The sequence below is a fragment of the Dasypus novemcinctus genome, chromosome 21, assembly GCF_030445035.2.
Source record: "Dasypus novemcinctus isolate mDasNov1 chromosome 21, mDasNov1.1.hap2, whole genome shotgun sequence".
NCBI lineage: Eukaryota > Metazoa > Chordata > Mammalia > Cingulata > Dasypodidae > Dasypus > Dasypus novemcinctus.
In genome coordinates, this window is record NC_080693.1 from 66225571 (window position 1) to 66250691 (window position 25121).

The following is a 25121-nucleotide window of genomic DNA, read 5'->3' on the forward strand; positions in this document are numbered from 1 at the left end:
GGAGGCACGGGGAACTGAACTTGGGACCTCCCATGTGGATACTCAAGGGCTTGAGCAGCCACATCTGTTCCCCATATATTTATTTTTTTAATTTATAGAAATGTTGTGGTTTATATCTCATTCAGTTTCAGCTTATTACTGTTTCTTCTATGTGCATCTAATTGTTTTTTTCTAACTACTTCATACTCCTTAATGGTGCACACTCACCTCTTACCCAGATATTCTCTCAGTGATGGAGACTCAGATTGCTTCCAACTCCTGCCACCACAAATCATGCTGTAGTGAACGTCCTCATTCATGTCCCTAATGGGCTTGTATGAGATTCCTTTCATATATATGTACTTAGCTCAGTTGCCCTTTCAAACCATAAAGCATTTCTATTTCTAGCCTCTACATCTCTTAGGTTTTAAAGTATTTTCTATTTCTTTGCCTTTCTTTCTTCCTTCTGGGAGATTTTCTTTCTGGTCTTTCAATTCCCTAATTTGTTTCCCAGCTGTATCCATTCTGCTATTTTTCAAACTGATTGATTGTGTGCTCTATTTTAGTTAGTTTTCATATCTAATGTATGTTTGCTTTTTAAAGTTTTTTTCTTATTTCAACTATTACATTTTTATATCTGATATTTCCGTTTAGTGCTTTATGTTTTCTTCTTCTTGTGTCATATTAATTATAATAATTTCCTTTATCTCTTTTTATTTTAAAGATTTATTTTATTTATTTTCCCCCTCCCCTCTCCCCTCATTGCCTGCTCTCTGTGTCCACTTGCTGTGTGTTCTTCTATGTCTGCTTGTATTCTCATTAGGCGGCTCTGGGAACTGATCCTGAGACCTTCCAGAGTAGGAGAGAGGCAATTACTCTCTTGCACCACCTCAGCTTCCTGTTCTGCTATGTCTTCTTATTTTTTCTCCTCTGTGTTTCTTGTGTCATCTTGCTGTGCCAGCTCTCCGTGTCGGTACTCCTGTGCTGTATCGGCTGGCACTCCTGTGCAAGGTGGCTTTCTCGCATGGGGCGGCGTTCCCACGCCTGTGTGGGGCCGCATTCCCATGTGGGCTGGCACTCCATGTGGGCCACCTCGCTGCGTGGGCCAGCCTGCCCTCACCAGGAAGCCCTGGGCACTGAACCCTGGACCTATTATATGGTAGATGGGAGTCCAATTGGTTGAGCCATATTCGTTTCCTTCCTTTATATCTTTTAATGTATTTATTAGGCTACTTTAAATATCTTGATCTGTGTTATATTTCTACTTAAACTTGAATCTGTAATCAAGTAACTCATCTTCTTTTGAATTAGTTGTGCTCTTCACCTGTCTTGTCTTTTTGCCCCTGGGGATATAGGTTGCTCTGTCCAACAGTGCATACCAGTGCCACTGAGCTCAGGGGTGAGGGTGAGGGCTTGGATGGGCCCTAAGACTGAAAACCCCTGGCACCCAAACCCGAGGCAGTGAGGCCCAACCCCACAAAATAACCCCTCATGTTGGGGTTTCACACCCCACCCCCATCCCCAGGGAGAAGCAACCTTAGGGGAAGGCACTTCTTAGATTGTGATTCTCTTGCCCAGGGAGTTTAGAGGGGATAAGGAGGAGAAACAACTGCCAAAAATTAGGTTGTCCCCCCCACCCCACCCCGTTCTGATCAGCTCCTCAGAAGCCCAGTGCTCCTTTACCAACGCCTGGACCAGAGGTTCGAGTAGCTGCAGGTGAGGGGTGGCACTGTTTGTTCCAAGACAACGATGGAGGAAAAGAGATCAGAATCCCAAGAACTTCTTTTCTTTTTTAATCATTTCATAGCAGTACCTGGCCACCTCCTGTCCCACACCAGAACCACCCCGTACCACACACACAAGCCAGTTCAAAACAGGCCGCGTCCTTCATTCTGGTTTCTTACCGTTTTCTTCATTTCTCTTCAACACTCTTGATCTTGAGGAAGGGAGTAGCAGTCATTCTAGTTTAATCAGGACCTATGCTTATGTGTTTTAAGCACTTGCTCTATGCTAGGCACTATTCTAAGCATGTCACCTGTATAACATGGTTAATTCTCATACCCATCCTGTGAGGTTCACATTAGCAGCCCCAGATGAGAAAACTGGGGACGAAAGAGGTTGGCTAAGCTGCCTTAGGAAGTAACCGAGTCAGGGCTCTGCCTCAGGCAATCTGGCTTCTGAGGGGGCGGGGCCTCTTAACCTCTGCCTGGCAGCAAAGCCGGTTTACCCGGTGCCGTCTACAGGACAGATTATTGTAGTGTTGGCCAGGTCACTGCTCCGTGATGTCCAGGTTTATGACACTTTGGCCAGCAGAGAGGAGGGAGGATGATAAGGCAAGGCATTAACAGCCAGGCCTGCTGTCAGCAGCATTTGATCCCAGGGATTTGACTCTCATGGATTTCTCTCAGGGCGAACACGGGCCGGGAGTGGTTAGAGGTGAAGGGAGAAGAAGGAGGGAGAGCACAGCCCAGCCCAGGGCTCCTGTCAGTTCTCTGTGCGTTTGCCTCCCAATTTGGCAGCTGCTGTAAATGCTCTCCTGTGTGTTCTGTGCCCTGAGTGTGAAATCCCTCCAGTAGGAGCTTTGGGCGGACCCCAGCTCTTCTGGTTCAGGAACCACTTGACGCTCCTCCTGAGGCAGAGGTTGGGCTGCCTGTATCCACTGCTGTACTTGCCTCTCCCCCTTTCCTTTGTTCTGGTGAGTTGACTTGTGTTGAAGGGGAAGGCCCTCTTGTAGGCCCTGAAGGACACCCTAGACAGAGAAGATTCGACAGGGCCCATGAAACAGAATGAGGCTCATAAGTAAATGAAACCTCTGATTTCAGTTACGTTCACCCTGGGCTCTAATGAATGAGTTTTAATATAAAGGCTGGTATCAGCTGTCTTATTTTTTTTTTTAAGATTTATTTAGTTACGTATTTTCCCCTCTTCCCCTCTTCCCAGCCACTGTTTTTGCTCTCTGTGTTGTCTTCTCTTCTCATTTTCTCTCCTCTAGGATTCACGGGGATTTGATCCTAGAGATCCCTGATGTGGAGAGAAGTTCCCTGTCAATTGTGCCACCTCAGTTCCTGGTCTCTGCTGCACTTCACCTTGACTCTCCCCTTGTCTCTCTTTCGATGCGCCATCGCTTGTGTGGGTGCTGGCTCACTACGCGGGCACTTGCTCACCACACGGGTGCTTGCGTTCACCACATGGGCACTCATGCTCACCATGTGGGCTCTCGCACGGGCACTGGAGTGGGCACTCACGAGTGCACTGGTTTGCTGCGCGGGCCTGCTTTCTCTTCTTCTTTTTCACCAGGAGGCCCCAGGGATAGAACCTGGGTCCTCCCACATGGTAGGCAGAAGCTCTATCACTTGAGCCACTTTCGCTTCCCAGCAGTCATGGTTCTTGATGCATCTCTCTTTCCCTGAAACCACGGCTCTTCTCTAGTTGCTCCTGAAGTGCCAGGCCCTCATTCAGCTGGACTTGCTCAAAGAGAATCATAAACTGATTTGAGGAATGTCTCCTCCCCCGCTGTGGCACCCGTGGCCTAAAGTTTTAGGCAGGCCGGCTCCTCATCTGAGGGTGAGCTGGCAGACGTAGGTGGCGGACAGGCCTGCCCCGGGGACCTGCCACATGCTTTCTGAGCCACGGGGATTTCACACCCTGGGTTCCCAGCTGCTGCCTTTCCCCCCCCCTTCATCCCCCTCTACTCCTTCCTCATTCCTAAAACCACACCTCACAACCCCGACAGCCACTGCCTCCTCACCTTGTCACACCCTCATGAGGGTCCCTCTTCTCAGAGTTCCTTCAGGGAAAAGAAGCCCAAGCACACCTCTAACTTCATGTGCCTGGGCTAGCAGAAGGAAATTAACGTCTACGACTTTTCCTAGGCCTGGGATTGTTTGTGGTGCTTTACTTGCTTTATTTATGTTAATCTCGCAATTACTTAAGAAGGGAATATTTACTGTTGAAGGGAATATTTCCTGGAAGGACCAAAACCAGATTCAGACCTACACTTGTCTGCCTCCAAAGTCATACTCTGTTTTCGGATGCCCCTAGGACCCCATTTAGTTTTCCCTATTCCCTAAGCTCATAGATCTGTTCCAATGCAGACTTGATATCTTGCATATCCTTAGAATTAAAAAAGAAATTTAAAAATTTGAAAAAGAGAAAAGAAATGAAGAATCTCCCAAACCGTACTCTTCTTCTAGAATGACTTTTTTTTTTTAAACTGGAAGGGGATATTTGAAAGCATCTCATTCATTGATTATTTTCAAAATTTTTAAACTGTGGAAACATTTTTTAGAAAATGATCATGGTAACCCCAGTATTTAAAACAGCAGGAGAGGTTTTTTTTTTTTTTTGAGGTATAGGTGTTTGAACCTGGAACCTCATACATGGGAAGCAGGCACTCAACCAGTGAGCCACACCCACTCCCCAGGGATGGGTTTTTCCCCCTCCTCTCCCCCACCCTGCTATTTTTTTCTGCCTGTGTCCAATCACTGTGTGATCTTCTGTATCTGTTTCTCTTTTTGTCTTCTGGTCTTTCTCCTCTAAGATTGGGTCCCGGGGACCTCTGACATGGATAGAGTTTTGCTGTCAGTTACACCTCAGTGCCTGGGCTCTGCTGTGCTTCACCTTGACTCTTCTCTTCATCTCTCTTTTTGTTGCATCATCATCTGCGTGACTCACTTGAGCGGGCACTGGCTCACCGTGGGGGCACTCAGCTTGCTGCGTGGGCACTTGAGTTCTCCCATATGGTAGACGGAGGCCTTATCAATAGAGTCACATCTGCTTCCCAGGAGTGGTTTTTTGAAGTGGTTGATTGAAGTGGCAGATATGGGGGATTTCTTAGCCCTGACCTCTCTACATCCCTTGCAGCCAGAAGCATATTGGTGGAACCATAGAGTTCTGTGGAACGCAGTTTGAAAACTCATTATCACTCATTTTAGAGAAAATCAGGCTCAGGCCCAGAGAAAGAAAGTGGCTGGCAAAGTTAGGACTAGTGCCTGGGCCTCCCTGCAGCTTCCTAGAGGGTTTCGACAGGAGCCTCAGGGTGTGTGTCTCTGTACAAACCTTGCAGGATGCCTTGTCCAGGAAGAGAGTGGGTGGCGGTAGGGAGGGAGGTGGGAAGCCTCTTCTCCTCTTTTTATTTTTTGTTTTTTAATCACCAACAGCCTAAGTCCCAGAGCCCCTTGGGGGAATGCAGTGGGTCCGAGAGGGGGGCAGACAGAGAATATGGAAGGATATGAGCAGAGGTCCAGGAGTGTAGGTCACAAGGAGTCTGGGCTGACGGGGGAGAAGGAAGGGAGAAGGTGAGGCAGAAGACAAGGGGAACGTGAGGCGAAAAGAGCGAAGGAGCTGCTGTCACAGCCCAGAACCAGGAGGACGGCCTAGGGTCTGGGCTCTGGCCTTGCTTTGGGGTCCCCTTAGAAAGTTCTGGCCCCTTTTCCTGCCTTGGTTTCCTTTGAAGCCTTCTCTGTCCACCAATGCGGAGAGCGTGTATTTGCTTTAGAAGGGGCAGTGTGGAATGAGAGAACACCACACACCGGAACTCAGAATCAGCTGGCCCCTGCTCTGCCGTTGAATAGCCTAATGGTCTCGCTGGGCTTCGGTTTCTCACCTATCAAATGGGTTCCGTTTGGCTCTGAAATGAATATCTTGGGTATGGAAGCTTAGCTTGGGCAGTTGGGGGTATGCATAGACATCAGCTCCAGAGGACCTGGAATTGCAGGCTTGGAACTGCAGGTTTGGAAGTTAACAGGATCAGACATTTTGTAGTCTAGTAATCTCAGTTTTAGGTTAGGAAACTAGGCCTAGAAAGGCAAAGTGACTTTTCTGCTTATCTCAGCTTTATTCCTCTTTATCATCTGAATTTCAGAGCCTAAATTTTCAGCTCACAGCAGTTCTGTGCAGCGGATAAAACTTTTAATTGTTTTTCTGAAGTATTGTTGGCTTTCAACCCTGCAAAATCATATATGCTCATTAGAAAAATTTCCATTAATACAGGAAGTGAAAAAAAAGTAAAAAACTAAAAACTGCTCTTATCCTTCTGCCCTCATCCCCTAGGTTCCCAGGGGTGTCTCCTGTCACCAGGTTAGTGTGTGTCCATCCCAACCATTTTGATGAACAAGCAAACATGTTTTTCCCCCACAGATGGGATTATAATATAAATGATTTAATTTTAGACTCAGAACACACCTGGGCGATCCGAGCTGGAAGTCATTAGCCAACTCAACTTGCCTAAGTTACTCAACTCAAACTCCTGCGTGTAAAATGGGAGTAGTAATAGTATATGCTTTATAGGATTGTGATGAGGATTTAATGAGATACTCTATGACTTAACACTTAATAGTGCTTGGACCATAGTAAGCACCACACACAGAGCTCAGGGGACAGAGTGACTTAGAGGTAGAGTAAAAACTAGATCCCAAGTTTTCTGACCCATAGTCCTGCTGACTCTCTGCTTCTCACCCTGGCCCCCCCCCCCACACACTCCCCAGACACTTGTTAAGTGGTCAAAACTTGTGGAATGATTGAGGTTGGTGGGGGCAAAGACCAGGGGATTTGAGTTCCTGGGATGCCTGCTCTGAAAACTGTCGAGCAGGAGGCTGTGGGACAGTGTGGGCTGGTGGGACCAGCTGTCGCTCAGGGCTCCAGGCCGGAGAGTTGAACGTCAGGGCAGAGCTGAGGGCCCAGAGTGGAGCTCAGCTTAAAGGATCTTGGCTTAAAAGGAATGTGCAGTGGGCTGCCCCTGCTTAGGAGGGGCTAAAAAAAGCCTCCCCCTCCCCGGACTTTGTGTGAGGGTTATCATCTGCTCAAGTCAGCTCATCTCTCTGGCCCAACTTGGCATTTTTGAGAGGGTCTGTTTTCCTGGCCCTTCTGGGTTTCCACCAATTGGCAGGAAGAGATCAGCCTGTCCCAGAGATGGAGGCTGTGAAGAATGGGAGGTGTGGGAGGAGAGGGAGGGGCTGGTGGCCCCAAACCTGGTGACAATGCACAGTTGTCAGCTGTACCCTGCTGGTGTTTCTTCCTTTTATAGTCAGCAGCAGTTGCTCCTGCTCACACCCAGCCCCTCCGTGGGGGCTCCTGCCCAGATAAAAGGGAAAGGAGGCATCCCAGTCTCCTGTCTCCTCTCCAGGGCACTGCATGCCTTGCTTCCTCCTTAGGTTCCACCTCCACGGAAGACCCCAACGAGATAGTATGCCTCCCAAGAAGCTGGAGCCCAAGAAGGAGGGGGCCAAGGCAGCCCCAGCAGGAGCCCCTGCTCCTGCCGCTGCTGCTGCCCCAGCCCCTGAGGTCCCCAAGGAACCTGCCTTTGACCCCAAGAGTGTAAAGGTGAGTGAGGCAGAGCTGCCTGGAGGGGAGAGAGGACGACCTTCAGGATCCTATTTGCCCTGGAAGTTAGAGATCTACTTCAGGTGATGTAGGCTGGACTGGGTTGAGGGTTATGGTATCCATGCCTGAATTATCAATCTTGGGGCAGTGGAGTAGATGGTGGGGCTGGGGAAGGCCATCTTGGGTTGAGTTGATACTGTCTGAGGGCACTGCTCTGCCATGCCATATTTGCTCAGAAGAGTTGGGAATGGTGAGAAGGTACAGCCGACCAACCATCTGACTTTTTTTAAGGCACTGTGGGGGCCACTATAGCAAAGTAAAAGAGGCCAACCATTTCCTTGGAGGTCTTGTGGTACCTTTATGGAGAAAAGATACATAATGAGGACTGGCAGTACCGCTTGCAGTGAGTAACGTAAACAGTTGGAGCTGAGTTCAGGGAGCATTCTCCCTTTGTGCTTGGGCCCCTGGGGTGGGGTGGGAAGTGGAGAAGACTGAGGATAAGGTGAGCGGAGTCTGGCTATCTTTCCTCTTTCCCTACCCAGATAGGTTCTTCCTTCTGTAGCCTCTATCTGAGCTCCCATATGGAGCAGGGGGAGGACTGGCCCATCCCAGGCTGAGACCCCCTCTCTAACCTGGTGAGGGAACTGCGCCTGGTTCCTTCTCTCTCATCAGTCCCTTTCTGCCCTGCTGCCCCCACAGTGGAGTGTTCTTCTCCCTGGAACTGATGGAGCCCCTGCCTGTTGACTCAGTCATTTTAGGCCTCCCAGCTATCTGGCCCAGCTGCTGAAGGAATGGAACTGGGAGGGGGTGGACCAAGGAGGAAGGGAGCCAGAAGCCATTGGAGCGTGGAGCAGTTTTCAGCCTTGGCACCAGAATGCAAGAGGTCAAGTGGCTACTGGTATGAAGTGCTATTAATAACTGATCGGGAGGAGTGGGCCCCAGGGGATCAGTCTTAGGGCTGGGCTGGAGTGGTGGGGAGTCAAGTCAAAATAAGAGCCAGGCCTAGGTTCTGTGGCATGTAGCCAGGGAACCAGAAACCCAGGCCTCTAACTGTATGGCCGTCCCTGGCCCCCTCAGGATTCCTCTCAGCATCCATGGCCAGGGACTCTGTGAGTGTTGTGCCTGGGCCCTGCAGTTGATCCATGGTAAAATGGTAATCCCCTTCAAGGGCCAAGGGTTAAGCAGAGCTGGCTTGGCCAATAGATGGAGGCCATTGCCTCACCCCTGGGCTTGGTTGTAGCACACTGGGGAAACTGAGGCATTGTATAAGATCTTAAAAATACCTGAAGGGCTTCCTAAATCACTTATTTCTCCCTCTCTGAACAGAGCCTGACAAGAAAAGCTGATCATCTCCCCCTCTAAAAGCAGCAGCCTTTGCCAGGCCTGCTCTCTGCTACCAGGCAACAGCTCTATAATGACGTCAAACCCTCCCCTCGGCCCATCACTTCCCTCCATCCACCCCCACCTCCCTAATGCATTGCTCCAGTTGCGATTCTCTTTGTCAAGTCTGGATTTTCCACTCCTGTGAAATGACTGGATTTGTTTTAAAGTGGAAAAAAGACTAGGTGCCTTTCATGAGTCATTTCTCCCATTATTGTACTTACCCAGTTCCTTTGCTTAGAAGATTCTTTGCTCAAAGATAGAGCAAAAGTAAACTTAATCCCAGTGTGTGTGATTATGATCACACATTCTGACTTGATGTTTTTATATTCATTTTTCTTACATGTTTACTCCTGGCCTTAAAGCATTGTAAATTAAGGCAAATCATACCTTTTCTTCAGAGTTAATGCAAAGCATCCTTTATCTCACTTAGGGGGTTCCTTTAACTTCCTGAACAGCCCACACTGCCCCCATTCCTTAGCAAAGTCCACTTCTGGGCACAGCTAGTTTAGAACAAGCATCTCCCTCCCATTCTCTGGCCCATGCCAGCTACCTCCAGGGGTCCTCACTAATGGAGGACAGTTCTGGAAGATGAGATGGCATGGCCATAGCATAAGCAGCAGACTTAGTACTAGGAATGGTGGTACATGAAAAAGATGCTCCAGGACTGGTTAACCACCATCAAGGGAGAGAAGACGGGGTAGAAGACAATCAATAACATACAAGATCCTAAATTAAAATGATGATTCATGTTCGTTCATTTTTCATTTTCAGAGCTTCCCACTTTCCTGTTCTGTACTCAGCATGGAATTAGTATGCATATGGGGTGGGGGGGATCCAAAATGTATTGCTTTATTCAACAAATATTTATTGAGTATTTATTATGTGCCAGGCATTAATGATCAAGAACAAAAATCCCTGCCTTGTTGGAACCCTGGCTTCATGTGACCAGGTACATGTAAAGACACAACTAAAAATCAATTATGGAACATTGAGAGCCCATGCAAAATACTCCACTACTCCAGAGTGCCTAAGAGGGACAATTTGTTCATTAAAGGAGGTGGATTTAAAATCAGCATCAAATTCTATTCATGAACTATTGTGATTAGTAATCGAAGAAAAGTGGCATTGGTGTGGAGAAAGTGGCCATGGTGGCTGCTGGGGGTAGGGAGTGGGAGGAAGAGATGTGATGTGGGGGCATTTTCGGGACTTGGAGTTGTCCTGGGTGGTGCTGCAGGGACGTTACTGGACAGTGTATGTCCTCCCATGGCCCACTGGGTGGACTGTGGGAGAGTGTGGGCTATGGTGTGAACCATTGACCATGAGGTGCAGCGGTGCTCAGAGATGTATTCACCAAATGCAATGAATGTCTCATGATGATTGAGGAGGTTGTTGTTATGGGGGTAGGAGTGGGGTGAGGGGGTTGAGGGGTATATGGGGACCTCATATTTTTTGAATCTAACATTATAAAAATAAATAAAGACAAAAAAAAACTAAAAAATAAAATAAAATCAGTAAAAGAAGGGGACCAAGGGTGGGGAGTGGGTGGTGTAAAGGCACAGAGGAGGTCAGAGAGTTGTGGAGTAGGGAGAGACTGAAGAGGTGAAAGCAGAGTTTCTGGTTGGCTAGGATGAAGAATTTAGATTGACCCAAGGGGGTCAGTGTGGTTCTAGAGGTATCCAAGAAGAGTATTTCTCTTTCTTCCCCCTCACCCAGAGCCATTACTTAACAAGTGGTATTGAGAGTTTTTGGTATGGAGGCAATATTTATTGAACAGTGGCCCATTCCAGGTAGACTGGTGTTTTACACTTAGCCGATAGTCTCCTTTCCTCCCCAGCAGTCCCCATCTGGAGGGTGCTGTGGAAGCCACTCTTGCTTCCTTTGGAAGCCTTCAGCAGTTTCAGCCCTCACTGTCTTGTTTTCCTTTCCACAGATAGACTTCAGTGCCGACCAGATCGAAGGTGAGTACCAGCAGCCTCCCTCCCCCACCATACTCTCTTTGTTCCTCTTTCCTGGAGGAAGAGGAGTGGGAGGATTCATAATAGTAACCATCATCATCATCACCGTCATCACAGCAAACTTGGTTTGAGCACCTGCTATGTGCTAGGCACAGTCCAAAACACTTTACTTACATGGGTTAACTTATTTAGTTCTCACAACAACCCTGTGGGGGAGAGATAATTACCTCCCCTATTTTACAAGTGAGAAAACTGAGGCACAGAGGATGCCCCGACTCATGCAGGCAGTCAGTGGTGGAGCCAGGACTCAAACTTTGGCATTCTGATTCCAGATCCCTGTCCTCAGCCTCCCAGCCAGACTGCCTGGAACATAATAGATACACAACAAAGCCTAATGTCCAAAATTTGTAGAAGCTCATTTCCATTGCATTGAAAAGCCCTTCTTAGGTTACCAGCTCCTCTTCCCCCAACATGATGTTTGCTAAGATGCTCATCCACCAGCAGTAGCAGGGGTGATTTGGGGATGCCCTAGTCCACCTGTGATCTCCATCAACTCCCCCTCCCTATCTTTGATGAGATAACTTAAGTTTTCTCAATCTTATATAAAGTATTATTAAATGCAGCTTCAAGAGAAGCCTGGCGATCTCCCAAATAGATGCTGCCTCTTAACCCCCCATTTGTAGGAGTCTGATATTTGAGAATGAAATATTTAATCATGTGACATCTACATGTCCTCACTATAAAACAAGACTCACTATTATTGCAACTCCTCTGTTTCTCCCACCAAATGACTCCAGGACATAAAATCACAGGAGCTGAAAGGGACCTTAAAAGATCACCCGGACCAACCCCCTGATTTTAAGCACACACACACAATATATTTCTTTCCTTTTTTCAAAAAATTTCTCAATTAGATGTACTGGATACATATAAAATTTTTTTAAAAAAATCATAATATGTTACACAATATATTTGGTTCATAGTACTGTAACCATACAGTATTTATCCTCTTGTGTCTGGCTTGATTCACTCAAGATAATGTCCTCCAGGTTCATCCATGTTGTCATATGCTTTACAATTTCATTTCTTTTTACAGTTGCATAATATTCCATTGTGTGAATACATGACAGTTTGTTAATCTATTCACCTATTGATGGACCCTGGGTTGTTTCCAACTTTTGGCAATCATGAATAATGCTGCTATGAACATCGGTGTGCAGATGTCTGTTCATGTCACTGCTTTCAGTTCTTGTGGGTATATACCCAGTATATTGCAGGGTCAAGTGGCAAGTCTATATTCAACTTCTTTAGGAACTGCCAAACAGTCCTCTACAGTGGTTGTGCCATTCTGCATTCCCACCAAAAGTGAATAAGTTCCTCTCTCTCCACATCTTTTCCAAAACTTGTAGTTCTCTGTCTTTTTAATAGTGGCCATTCTGATAGGTGTGAAATGATATCTCATTGTAGTTTTGATTTGCATTTCCCTAATCATTAGTGATGTTGAGCATTTCTTCGTGTGTTTTTTGCCATTTGTATTTCTTCTTTGAACAAATGTCTATTCAAGTCTTTTGCCCATTTTTTAAATGAGTTGTCTTCTTTTTCTTTTTTTTTCTTTTGTCTTTTTATTGTTGAGTTGTAACATTTCTTTATATATCCTGGATAGTAAACCCTTATTGGATATGTGATTTCCAAATATATTCACCCATTAAGTTGGCTGCCTTTTCACCCTTTTGACAAAGTCCTTTGAGGTGCAAAAGTGTTCAATTTTGAGGAGGTCACATTTATCTATTTTTTCTTTTGTTGTACATGTTTTGGGTGTAAGGTCCAAGAAACCACCACCTACTACAAGGTCTTGAAGATGTTTCCCTACATTTTCTTCCAGTAGTTTTATGGTCCTGGCTTTTATATTTAGGTCTTTGATCCATTTTGAGTTGATTCTTGTATAGGGAGTGAGACAGGGGTCCTCTTTCATTCTTTCGGTTATAGATATCCAGTTGTCCCAGCACCATTTATTGAAGACACTTTTTTGTTCATTAACATTAACCTGGTAGGTGTGTCAAAAACCAGTTGACTGTATAGGTAAGGGTTTATTTCCGGATTCTCAATTCTATTTCACTGATCGATGTGTCTATCTTTATGCCAGTACCAAGCTGTTTTGATCACTGTAGCTTTGTAATATGTTTCAAGGTTGGGCAGTGAAATTCCTCCTACATTGCTCTTCTTTTTTAGAATGCTTCCAATTTGGTGATTGCCTTTTCTAGTTTTATAAAGTAAGCTGTTGGGATTTTGATTGGTATTGCATTGAATCTATAAATCAGTTTGGGTAAGATTGACATCTTCATAATATTTATTCTTCCAAGCAATGAACATGGAATGTCTTTCCATTTGTTTAGTCTTTTAAAATTTCTTTTAGCATTGTTTGGTAGTATCTTGCATATAGGTCCTGTACTTCTTTGTTAAATTAATTCCTAGGTATTAAAGTCTTTTTGTTACTATTGAAAATGGAATTTTTCTCCTGATTTCCTCCTCAGATGTATAAAAACATTACTGATTTTTACGTGTTGATCTTTTATCCTGCCACTTTGCTGAACTCATTTATTATCTCAAGTAGCTTCATTGTAGATACTTCAGAATTTTCTAAGTACAGATCAAGTCATCTGCAAATGGTAAGAGTTTTACTTCCTCATTTCCAATTTGGATGCCTTTACTTTTTTTTTTTTTTTTTGGTCAAATTGCCCCAGCTAGAACTTCTACTACAACATTAAATAACAATGGTAACAGTGGGCATCCTTGTCTTGTTCCTGATCTTAGAGGGAAAACTTTCAGCATTTCCCCAATGAGTATGATGTGGGTTTTTCATATACACCTTTTTATCATACTGGGGAATTTTCCTTCAGTTTTTTTCTTTTGAAGTACTTTTATAAAAAATAATGCTGGGTTTTGTCAAATGCCTTTTCTGCATTGATTGAGATTATCATGTATTTTTTTTCCCTTCAGTTTGTTAATGTGGCGTATTAGGTTGACTGATTTTCTTATGTTGAAACAGCTTTGCATACCAGGAATAAATCACAATTGGTTGTGATAGATAAGTCTTTTGATATATTATTGAATTTGATTTGCAAGTATTTTGTTGAGAATTTTTGCATCTATGTTCGTTTGAGAGATTGGTCTGTAATTTTTCTTTTCTTGTATTATTTTTATCTGGCTTTGGTATTAGGGTGATGTTGGCTTCATAAAATGTGTTGGTTAGTTTTCCTTCCTCTTTAATTGTTTGGAAGATTTTAAACAGAATTGGTTTCAATTCTTTTTTGAAATGCCTGGTAGAATTCACCTGTGAAGCCATCTGGTCCTGGACTTTTCTTTGCTGGGAGATTTTTGATGAGAGATTCAATCTTTTTAAATATGATTGGTTTGTTAAGTCTTGTATTTCTTGTAGCATCAGTGTAGGTTGGTTGTGCATTTCTAGGAATTTGTCCATTTCATCTAGGTTGTCTAGTTTGTTGGCATACAGATTCTCATAATATCCTCTTACGATTCTTTTTATTTCTGTGGCGTCAGATGTAACTCCCCCCCTTTCATTTCTGATTGTATTTATTTGCATCTTCTCTCTTTTTTCCTTTGTTAGTCTAACTCGGGAGTTGTCAATTTTATTGATCTTCTTAAAGAACCAGCTTTTGGTTTTGTTCATTTTCGTTGTTCTCAATATCATTTATTTCTGCTCTAGTCTTTATACCTTTCCTTCTGCTTGCTTTGGGATTGTTTTGCTGTTCTTTTTCTAGTTTCTCTAGTTGTTCAGTTAAGTCTTTGAGTTTAGCTTTTTCTTCTTTTTTTAATATAGGTGTTTAGGGCTATAAATTTCCCCCACAAGACTACCTTAGCTGTATCGAATAAGTTTTGATATGTTGTGTTCTCATTTTCATTTGTCTCTATATATTTACTGATTTCACTTGCAATTTCTTTGACCCACTGATTATTTAGGAGTGTGTTGTTCAGCCTCCACACTTTTGAGAATTTACTTTTTTCCTGTCTAATATTGATCTCCAGTTTCATCCCATTATGATCTGAGAAGGTGCTTTGTATAATTTCAATGTTTTTATATATTTTATGGAGAGCTGCTCTGTGCCCTAACATGTGGAGTAAGATCCATGGGCACTTGAGAAGAATGTATAACCCACTGAATTCGGATGCACTGTTCAATATATGTCTGTTAGGTCTAACTTGTTTATCATATTGCTCAAGTACTCTGTTTCCTTGTTGATCTTCTGTCTCGTTGTTCTATCTAATGATGTGAGGGGGGTGTTGAAATCTCCAGTGATAATTGTAGAGGTGTCTATTTCTCCCTTCAGTTTTCCTAGAGTTTTTGTCTCACGTATTTTGGGACACCCTGATTAGGTGCATAGATATTTATGACTGTTTTATCTTCCTGGTGGATGATCCCTTTTATTAATATAATGGCCTTCTGTATCTCTTATAACTTTATTGCATTTAAAGCCTGTGTTTTTTCCTGATATTAGCATAAGCTACCCCTGCTCTTTTTTAGTTACTGTTCATGTGGATTATCTTTTTCTAAGCTTTCACTTTCAGCCGTTTTATATCCCTGGGTGAATTTCTTGTAAGGAGCATATGGAGGGCACATTTAAAAAAATCCATTCTGTCAGCCTGTATCTTTTGATTGAGGAGTTTAATCCATTCACATTCAATGATATTACTGTAAATGCACTATTTACTTCCACCATTTTATTCTTTGGTGTTCATATGTATATCATAATTTTGTCTGCATTTTTACTCTTTTGGTTATCCTTTCAGCTAGTCTACTTCTTTACCCTCCTCCAAGCCTCTCTCTCCTGTCTTTTTGTTTCAGGTTCTAAGGCTTTCTTTAATATTTCCTGCAAAGTTGAATTCTTTTTTGCAAACTTGCTTAGTTTCTGTGTGGTTGTCAATATTTTATACTCACTTTCATATCAAAAGGACAATTTTGCTGGATAAAGAATTATATGCTGGCAGTTTTTCTCTTTCAGTATCCTAATTGTATCATACACTGTCTTCTTGCCTCCATGGTTTCTGAAGAGAAATCTGTGCTAAGTCTTATGTGGTGTCCCTTGTATGTGATGGTTTGCTTCTCCCTTGCTGCCCTGAGAATTTTCTCTTTATCTTTGGCATTTGACAAATGGTGTATTCAGATTTATTCTGATTGAGGTACAATGTACTTCTTGGATATTTATTTATTTATTTTTTAAAGATTTATTTCTTTTTCTTCCCTTCCTCCATTGTTTGCTCTCTGAGTCCATTTACTATGTGTTCTTCTGTGTCTGCTTGTCTTCTCATTAGGCGGCTCTGGGAACCAATCCTGGAACCTTTGGGAATGGGAGAGAGGTGATCATTCTCTTGCGCCACTTCAGCTCCCTGGACTGCTAAGCCTCTTATTGTCTCTTCTCTGTGTCTCTTTTTGTTGCATCATCTTGCTGCGTCAGCTCTCTGTGTTGACCAGCACTCCTGTGTGGTGTTACTCCTGTGTGGGGCAGCACTCCACATGGTCTGGCACTCTGTGTGGGCCAGCTTGCCATGCAGGCCAGCTTGCCTTCACCAGGAAGCCCTGGGTATAGAACCCTGGGCCTCCTATGTGGTAGACAGGAGCCCAATTGCTTGAGTTACATCCACTTTCCTTGAATATTTAAGTTTATTTCTTTCATGAGAGTTGGGAAATTTTCAGCTATTATTTTCTCAAATACTCTTTCTGCCCCTTTTCCCTTCTCTTCTCCTTCTGGAACTCCCATGCCATGTATGTTGTTGCATTTCGTGTTGTCATTCAACTCTCTGAGCCCCTGCTCAATTTTTTCCTTTCTTTTCTCTCTTCAATTTTAGCTGTTCTTTCTTTGCCATCACTTATTCTTTCGTCTATCATTTCAATTCTACTGTTGTACACTTTTAATGTGTTTTTGATCTCACCTACTGTGTCTTTAATTCTCATGAACTCTGTTACTTTTTTTTCAGGATTTCAAATTCTTTTTTGCACTCGCTCAATATCTTCTTGATGTCAGTTATCTCACTAACCATATTGTCTTTTAACTCATTAATTTGTTTTTGGAAATTTGTATGCATCTCATTGATTAGTTCTCTCAAATCCTGCGTCTCTTCTGGAGCTTTGATATATTCCTTTTCTTCGGCCATGTCTTCTATTTTCTTAGTATGGCTAATAAATATTTTGCTGATGTCTATGCATCTGATTGGGATATAGTTTACTTAGATGCTCAATTTCTTTCTCTTTTGTAGAGATTTAGTGGCAGGAGGCTGCGTGTTACCACTGCTCTTTGATTCTTGGATCGACCTGGATTGTTAGGATTGTCCCTGCTAGTTGGTCAAAACTGGGCACTGGACCTAGAAATTGGCTTTAGACTCGCTTCCTAGGGCCTTGGGGAGGGCGGCTATTGAGGCTGGGAAAAGTCTCCTATTTTAATTTTTCAGATGCTTTTCCTGATCTGCCAGCAGATGGCGATCTTTGGCAGCTCTCAGTTCAATGCCCGGTAGGAGTTTATTTGTAGCAACACAGACCGGATCAATGTGATATAATTTCCTGCATGGAGTCTAAGAGCCTTGTAATTCAAACTTTCTCAGATACAGTTCTCCAGCCTTCTCTGGCAGCCCCCTCCCTTTTCCCAGCTAGGAAATGTTTCCACTCCCGTGTAAGTCCTCAACAATCAGTACAGGTTAGTAGAGAAGGAGTCTGGGAGGATCGTGAATCTTTAGCCCCTTCCCAGCTACAAGGCAAACAATGGCGCACCGCCTCACCTGGCCTGGAAGGGCTCCTGGACACAGCAGACCAAATATATGGGTCAGAAGCTGAGTCAGCCTTAGGCTGTGTCACCCTCTCTCCACTTTCCATGGGGGGTAGGTTCCTGGAGCCCCCTCTGTCTGTATTTACAGGCCCAGAAACCTGAGAATTCTGAAATGTCTTTAGTGTCGGGGATGGTGCCGGCAGGAGCAATTGCTGATTCCAACTCACAGTTCTGTCGTCATGATTTCCCTCCTTTGTCCCTTTCTCCCCTGGGCGGTGTCCAGCCTTTGCCTGGTGTCCTAAACCCTAGAAGATATTTTTCTAGACTGTTTTAGCCTGTCCTCAATTATTTTTCTGGAGGAGAAGAGAGTCACATGTCTTTCTAGTCCACCATCTTCCCAGAAGTTCCTTATATTTAAAAAATTAAATTAATACATGTACATGGTAAAAAAATCAAATAATTTTAAGGCGTATTTTTAAAGTAAATAATGAAAAATAATAGTTTTTTCCTTTATTTCCCCCTTTCCTAAAGGCAATCATTGCTTTTTTTGTTTGTTTTTTGAGGTACCAGGGGATGGAGATTGAACCCAGAGCCTCATATGGAGAGGCCAGAGCTCAATCAGCTGGCACACCTGGTTGTCTCTTCTCTCTCTGAAGATTTTCAGGCTGGGGCTAACATTCTGGTCTTTCATCCCTCTGACCTCAGTGACATTGTTCCTTATGTTGGACCAGAATGGTTTCTGCTTTTATTTTTATCTCCATTATCTCTTGCTTGCTCTTTGTGAAGCTGAAGACAGTGTTCTCCTGGTATGGTGGAAAGAGTATTCTCTGGAAATTAGGAGACTTTGGTATTAGCCCTAATTCTGCCACTATCAGGCCATGATACTTTGGGCAAGTTACTTAACTTCTTTTATAAACTTTAAAAAAAAAAAAAAGTTCTTAGAAAGTACCATGGATTGAACATGGGACCTCATACATGCAAAGCAGGTGTTCAAACACTCCACCCATTCCACCTTTAAACCCTAATTTTTTTTATCCACAAAGCAAGGTATTCGGTTCTTTTCAATTCAGAAATTGTGATTCTGTTCAACATCCTTTAGATACCCTCCACCCATTGGAAGTTAATTATCAAGTCCCTTCTTAGCTTTATATTCTCCAGGCCATATGGCTCCACTAAAAAAAAAAATGCTTTTTCGTCATAGGAACTAGCTTGTAACCCTTGACTTCTTTGTCTAGTCCCTCTCCAGATTTCCACATCCTTCTGGAAAGCGGTCTTTCCCTTTCTACCACTGGACTAATTGCTTTAGTAAGCAGCTGACAATAGGCGACTATTGAGGAAAGATTTCTCTGGGTCTGGGAACATCATGTTTTCTGCAGTACATCTCAAGATCACATTGGTTTCCCACCCCCCTTGTGTAACTGTGAACTTCAGTGTTTGGTTTATGCACACACTACGCTCCTCAGAAGGCGAGTCACAGGTCGGAGCATTAGCAGGTACAGCAAGTAGCTTCCGCCTCCTTCCTCCCCACTGTTTCCTGTGGGAGGACATGGATGGCTTCCTTCACAGTTGCAGAAACCATATCTGCATTGGCCTATGAACGAGGATAATAACTCGTATGGCATAAGGTTATTGTAAAGATTAATGAGGTGATTCATAAGTCAGCTCAGAGCCTGGCTCACGGTCAGTGCTCAAACCATAGGTCCCTGTTCTTATTCCTCCCCTGCCGCCTCTTGCCCCACCCTCCTGTTAAGGGTCATTGTACCTACTTTTATGAGGAGACACCCTCTGTTATTAAATCTGACCTTACTCTTCTGAACAAACTAGGAGAAGACCAAAATGCCTGAGTTCAGATTCAAGTAGCAAATATATACTTATTGAGCATTGACTTTGTGTCAGACCCTGCGCTTGATTACTTAAAAAAAAAATCCTATAAGAAGTCTGTGAGGTAGATGTTACTTCCTTTTTTTTCAAATTAAAAAAAAAGGTTTATTGATTTATTTACTTTTTTATTTCTCTCCCCTTCTCCCCAACCCCCAGTTGTCTGCTCTCTGTGTCCATTCGCTGTGTGTTCTTCTGTGACCGCTTCTGTCCTTATCAGCGGCACCGGGTTGTTGCATCATCTTGTTGTGTCAGCTCACGGTGTGTGCAGCGCCATTCTTGGGCAGGCTGCATGTTCTTTAGTGCTGGGCGGCTCTCCTCACGGGGCGCACTTCTTATGGGGCTCCCCTATGCGGGGACAGCCCTGCACGGCACGGCATCAGCACTGTGCATGGGCCAGCTCCACACAGGTCAGGGAGGCCCAGGGTTTGAACCGCGGACCTCCCATGTGGTAGGCGGACACCCTATCCATTGGGCCAAGTCTGCTTCCCTGTTACTTCCTTTTTACAGAGGAGAAAATCAAGGCTCAAGGAGGTTAAGGTACACATAGTTAAGTGGTAAATTTGGGATTAAATCAGTAAGACAATAATAGCATTTTTTGAGAATTTACTATGTGCCAGACCTTGTGTTAAGGTTTTTACATATGTTAATATATTTCCTTCTCACAAGGTCCCCCATGAGGTAGGTGCCATTTATAGAGAAGAATTTTAGAGGTTGGATATTTACTTAGCCAAGGCCAACCAACTAGTAAGCAGTGGATATAGAAATTGAATTCAATTATTCAGTAATGTGAAAAGCAGGCAGTTTTATATCTTTTAAATGCGTACAAAGCCTAATAAAGAGTTGCAAGTAGAGTTGAGGAACCTTTGATATGTGGAATGATTTGTAAATAATCCATATGCAGCCTCCAAGTAAGTATTTCTAAAGGACTTGGAGAGGCTTAAAACAGCTTTTCTCCTAAGTATTTCAAGCAGTCTTTGGTTTATACTGTTAATCTGTTTAGTAAACATAAGGTAACTTCAATGCCAATCCTAGTCTAAATAATCCCCAGTAATGAATTGGTTGAGTCTGGTTTAATGAGGAATTACGTTTCCTTGTAAAGGGCCCTGCAGTGCCTTCATTTGACCTTGTCCCTCATTCACCTGCCCTGGTACCCTCAGGAAGTCCAGGCCCTATAGTTCTGTGCTGGCTTCAGAACTAGTATATATAATAATAACTACCATTTGTTGATTCATTTACCATGTGCTTAGACACCCTGCTTGGGACGCTGTGTGAAACACCCTGCAGCCCACACAGGTGGACATTGCATCTCTATCTAGAACTAAGAAAATAGGGCCCAGAGAGGTTAGCAGTTTGCCCAAGGCCACATGCGGGTCAGGGCAGAGCTGGGGTAGTCTGGCTCCAAGGTCACATGGTGTGTCCTGGGAGACTCCTTTAGCCCCAAACACGCAGTACTGATAATAGCCAACATCCTAACAGGTCTTATCATTTGCAAAGTGCTTCCCTATGCTGCCACCTGCTTTGACAGACCGTAGCTTGGAGGGGTGGGTGGGTGGAGTCCTTGTTCCCTGTGTGCGCCCAAGGAAACCGAGACGCAGCCGGGCTTAGCCTGTGCTTTGTGGCAGAGCCGAGCCACCAACCCAGGGTTCCTGGTCCCCACTCTGGTGCTGCTTTCACTTCCCTGCCATTTGCAGCAATCAGGAACCTCACTGCACCAGGGGAGGAAGGGCAGGGAGAGCGAAGGCTGGGGAGACATGCAAATTGTTTAACAGCTGGCTCCCTAGGACCAGGGCTGGAGCTGGTCTCAGAGGCTGCCTTTTTAGAGGTCAGAAGATGGGATGGTGGCCGAGGGGAAGCGCTGAAGTATTTTAACAGCCGTGGTCACTGGCTGTTCCACCCCGGTGGACGCGGCCACTGCCTTCACTCGGGCCCAGGAAGCTGCAGCTGGTCTTCTTCCTACAGAGTTCAAAGAGGCCTTCTCGTTGTTTGACCGGACCCCAGCTGGAGAGATGAAGATCTCCTACGGGCAGTGCGGGGATGTGCTGCGGGCCCTGGGCCAGAACCCCACCAACGCCGAGGTGCTGCGCGTCCTGGGCAAGCCCAAGCCGGAAGGTCAGCGTGGGCCACGGGCTGCCCCTCAGGCTGCGGCCTTGGCTCCTCTCCCAGATCTGCCTCCTTTAGCCCTCTCTTGCCCCTTTAGCCCTCCAGGACGAGCCTCACCTCCCCATGGTACCCTTGTTCCACTGTGATAATTGACCTAGAAGCCCCTGGCATTATCTGGCCCTTGGAGAATGTGGCCTGGGCCTGTTCTCAGCTCATGTCCCCTGTGGTATTGTTCCCCCAGAGGGCTAGGGGCTCCTGGAGGGCAGGAGCTACAACTCCCTGGGGTGGCAGGACATGGGCAGGAAGGCTTGGTGACATCTCACTCCCCACTCCCTGTACACCACCGCCCAGGAGCTCTCAGCAGACCTGGTATAGTGCTGAGATGCTGCATGACCTTTGCGAGTTGTATCAAACAATTTGTTTCGAATAATGGTTAGAGCACCCAAGTTTGCAAATTATTCATTTTTTGCAAATTCAACCAGGTTCAAGATGACCTCTGTAATGACGCTTCTTTCATTTGCATTCTGATAGCTTTGGGTGAGTGAGAATTTAGGCAGTGGTACCTTGATAACTGGCAACCTGGGAATTATGCAAGGGAGTGTGTCCCATTTGTGCATGTCATCTGTCATGGGTGGCAGTGGAAAAAGAGCTAACAGCTGCCCTAAAACATGCATGTCTTTCTCAGGGGTGTGGACACTAGGCTGGACCAGGCCATCAAGGGTGGGCAGTCTCTAGTGGCTCCCTGGGTCCCACCTTGGTCCCCCCTTCTCCTCCCTTGGTCCTGGCCCCTGCCCCTCCTCCTCTTGCTGAAGACCCCAGTTGGAGGTGAAGGATGTGGTCAGGAAAGGGCCAGGGGGCTGGGAGCTTGCACACGTCAGCAGGCCTTCTTAGAGGCCAAGAGAGACAGACCACTTCCATTCTGGGGAATTCCTGGGTTCTTTTAGGAGCAATAAATGCCATCATTTGTGGCAGTTAAAAATTATTTATATATACTGAATGAAAGCTCCTTACAACTTTTAATGGAGAAGTGTGTCACTCACAAAATAATTGCAAATTTATAAAAGCACTGGTTCAAGGTAACTCCAGGCAGCGTGGGCTAGCAACAGGACCCACACACAGAGTTAACGCAAAGTTTTCTTTTTTGTGATCCTATGGGTTCACCCCTATGACAGTATGTTAGTTGCACGTCAAAAGTTTAAATTGTGAAAGTGAGGCCTGGGCTGTGTGGCCCTGTGGGCCCCTCAAAATGCTGGTGCTGCCACTGTCAGCACCTCTGCCTCGCGGCCACGGGAGCTCAGAGTTCTGGACGGAGTCTCGGCTCCTGTTCCCTTCTGTCCCAGTCCTGCCACCGAGAAAAGGACGCCCGGTGCCAGGGTCCTGTCTTGCTCTGGTGGTCTCTGTGCCTGCCCTGAAGTGGCTGCCATCTAAGCACTGAGTGCTGCCAGCGTGCAGGGCCGGGTCCCAGCCTGGCCGAGCTGGCCCTGCTGCCCCGGAGCTTCTGCTCACGATGCTTTCTCTTCCCTCCCCGCGCCCGCCCCAAGAGATGAACACCAAGACGCTGGACTTCGAGGCATTCCTGCCCATCCTGCAGCACATCTCCCGCAACAAGGAGCAGGGCACCTACGAGGACTTCGTGGAGGGGCTGCGCGTCTTCGACAAGGAGAGTAACGGCACGGTTATGGGTGCTGAGCTCCGGCACGTCCTCGCCACCCTGGGTACGCCGCCGGGCAGCGGCGGAAGCCCAGGGCGGAGGCCAGGAGAGCTGGGGGGCCCTGCTGGCTTAGGCCGGGGGTCACGGAAGGGTTCTCCACCCTGAGGGTCACGTCCTCACCCGGGCCCTGTCTCTCGGGGCTCTTTGGGAACACTCCTCCCCAGCCGGGTGTGCTCCCCAGATTCCAGGGTTTGGAAGAGAAGCGGAGGGTAGGTTGGCAGAGCAGGGGGCATTTCCTGACAGACCCCGGGGGGAGGGCCGCCAGGTTTCTGTCCTTGGTCTTGCCTCCAGCACCGGGCCCTGGCCTGCTTTTCCTTTCCTGGCTGTAGGGTGGAGGGGGTGCCTCAGCCCACGCAGCCTTACCCCCCAGGGAGCCTTCGGGCTGCAGACTTGAGGGGGTGCTTGGGTTTTGCCTGCCCCCCTTGCCATGTGTAATTAAGAGCCCACTGCCCCCACCGCAGGAGAGAAGATGACCGAGGCTGAGGTGGAGCAGCTGTTAGCTGGGCAGGAGGATGCCAACGGCTGCATCAATTACGAAGGTGTCGGGTTGTGCCCTTGCTCCCCTGGGCAGCCGAGGGAGGGAGGGCAGGTACCAGGCTTGCTGGGACCGGGGATGAGTCTGCAGAACGGGTCCGGGAGCTAGGCAGGAGGGTTTCGGCCCTCGGTGGATATCGGTGGGCTCCCTATGGGTGTTGTTTTTTTCTGCCCTGGGTGTGGATGGGAGGAGCTTGTGTTATGGAGATAGCTCTGTGATGAAGTAGCTCTGTGTCCGTGAGCAAGTCACTTAACCTTCTCTGAGTCTCAATTTTCCCATCTGGACGATGGGGGTCATATCGGCACCTGTCTCATAGTGCTATTATGGGGATTAGTTAAGATAAGGTAACTCATTTCGTCTATGTTGAGGATCAGGACAGAGAAGGGACACAGAGCAGGGTTTAGGTCTCTTGCCCTTTTCTACTTTCTTCCCACTGACCCCCAAATTGGAGAAAGAATCACTGGAGAAGTGGGAGCGGGAAGATTTGAAGTCAGGCAGTAGAGGGAAGGGGGAAGGTTTAAGGGGCTGAGAGAAATAAAGAGCTGCGTAGGGCCAAGTCCCGTGGCTGACTGTCGTTTTCTTTCCCAGCCTTCGTCAAGCACATCATGTCTGGGTGAAGCCGACTCCTCCAGGGCAAGTGCAGCCTCTCCCTCCCGGTCCCTCCTGGTTTACACAGGGCTTTAGGGACAACACTGTGTGTCCCAGAAGTCCTCTGTTCCAGCCCTGACCCCTGCGGACACTGAGTGGGATGCTGTCATGCCCTGGCTTGCAGCGCTCCTCCTCTCCTCCCTCCTCCCTTGTCTTTCCACCCTCTTGCCCTCATCAGCCATCCTCCTAGGTCTGGCGCCTGTTGCTCAGGCTCCGGGAGGTTTCCCGGCCTGTGCTCGTGACCCTCTTCCTCTCTTCTCCTTTCCCTGGTCCTCCCGGGCTTGGTGCTGGCTGATATGGAGATGGGGTTCGTGTCAGGGACTGGGGTCAGGAAGGTGAAATGTGCTTTTCATCTGGTGCTTTCTTTCAGGTGCATGGCCCTTGGCCTTAGCCATTCCAGGGTGAGTTACCAAGAGACCCTGGGGGACCGAGCTGGAGCTGGAGTCCTGGACCTGTCACTGCACCCCAACCCCAAGGACCTCAGAGCCCCCAAGCCCTCCCTGCAAATAAACAGCCCGGGCAAGGCTGGGCCGAGTGCTCTGATTCTGACCAGTCTCTGAGTGGTACTTTTGTGATTGTCTCACCTATCGCCTCAGGCAGATGCCCCAGAGAAATGAGTGGTAGCTGGGTGCTGGAGAAGTAGGACAGAAGTCCATGGATCTAGAAATAATAGGGCAGACACTTGAGCGGTGAGTTCTGGTGGAGCCTGCGGTTTGAGGAGTGGTAACTGGGGGGGGGGGGGGGAGGCTCACTCCCCACCTTCTCTCACCTCCAGGTGGCAGGCAGGAAGGAGGACACCAGGAGCTGAGCTAGGGTTTCCAAACGGTCCTTGCTTC

The 25121-nt window shown here is 46.3% G+C and overlaps 1 protein-coding gene across 3 annotated transcripts in view; it reads left to right on the forward strand.

The window, feature by feature from the left end:
• The window catches only part of MYL4 (myosin light chain 4), a 38861-nt gene extending 14027 nt beyond the window's left edge, over positions 1-24834 (forward strand). For 2 of the 3 annotated variants that reach the window (XM_058284464.2, XM_071210723.1), the window contains exons 2-8: positions 7131-7299; positions 10613-10640; positions 21251-21400; positions 22933-23106; positions 23564-23641; positions 24226-24270; positions 24656-24834. In XM_058284464.2, the coding sequence (XP_058140447.1) occupies positions 7165-7299; positions 10613-10640; positions 21251-21400; positions 22933-23106; positions 23564-23641; positions 24226-24254 (594 nt within the window). In that variant the 5' untranslated portion in view covers positions 7131-7164 and the 3' untranslated portion in view covers positions 24255-24270; positions 24656-24834. Of the gene's footprint in view, positions 1-7089; positions 7300-10612; positions 10641-21250; positions 21401-22932; positions 23107-23563; positions 23642-24225; positions 24271-24655 lie in introns of those variants that run through there. The other variant, XM_058284463.1, reaches the window with a different exon arrangement.
• Positions 24835-25121: the final 287 nt, after the last annotated feature.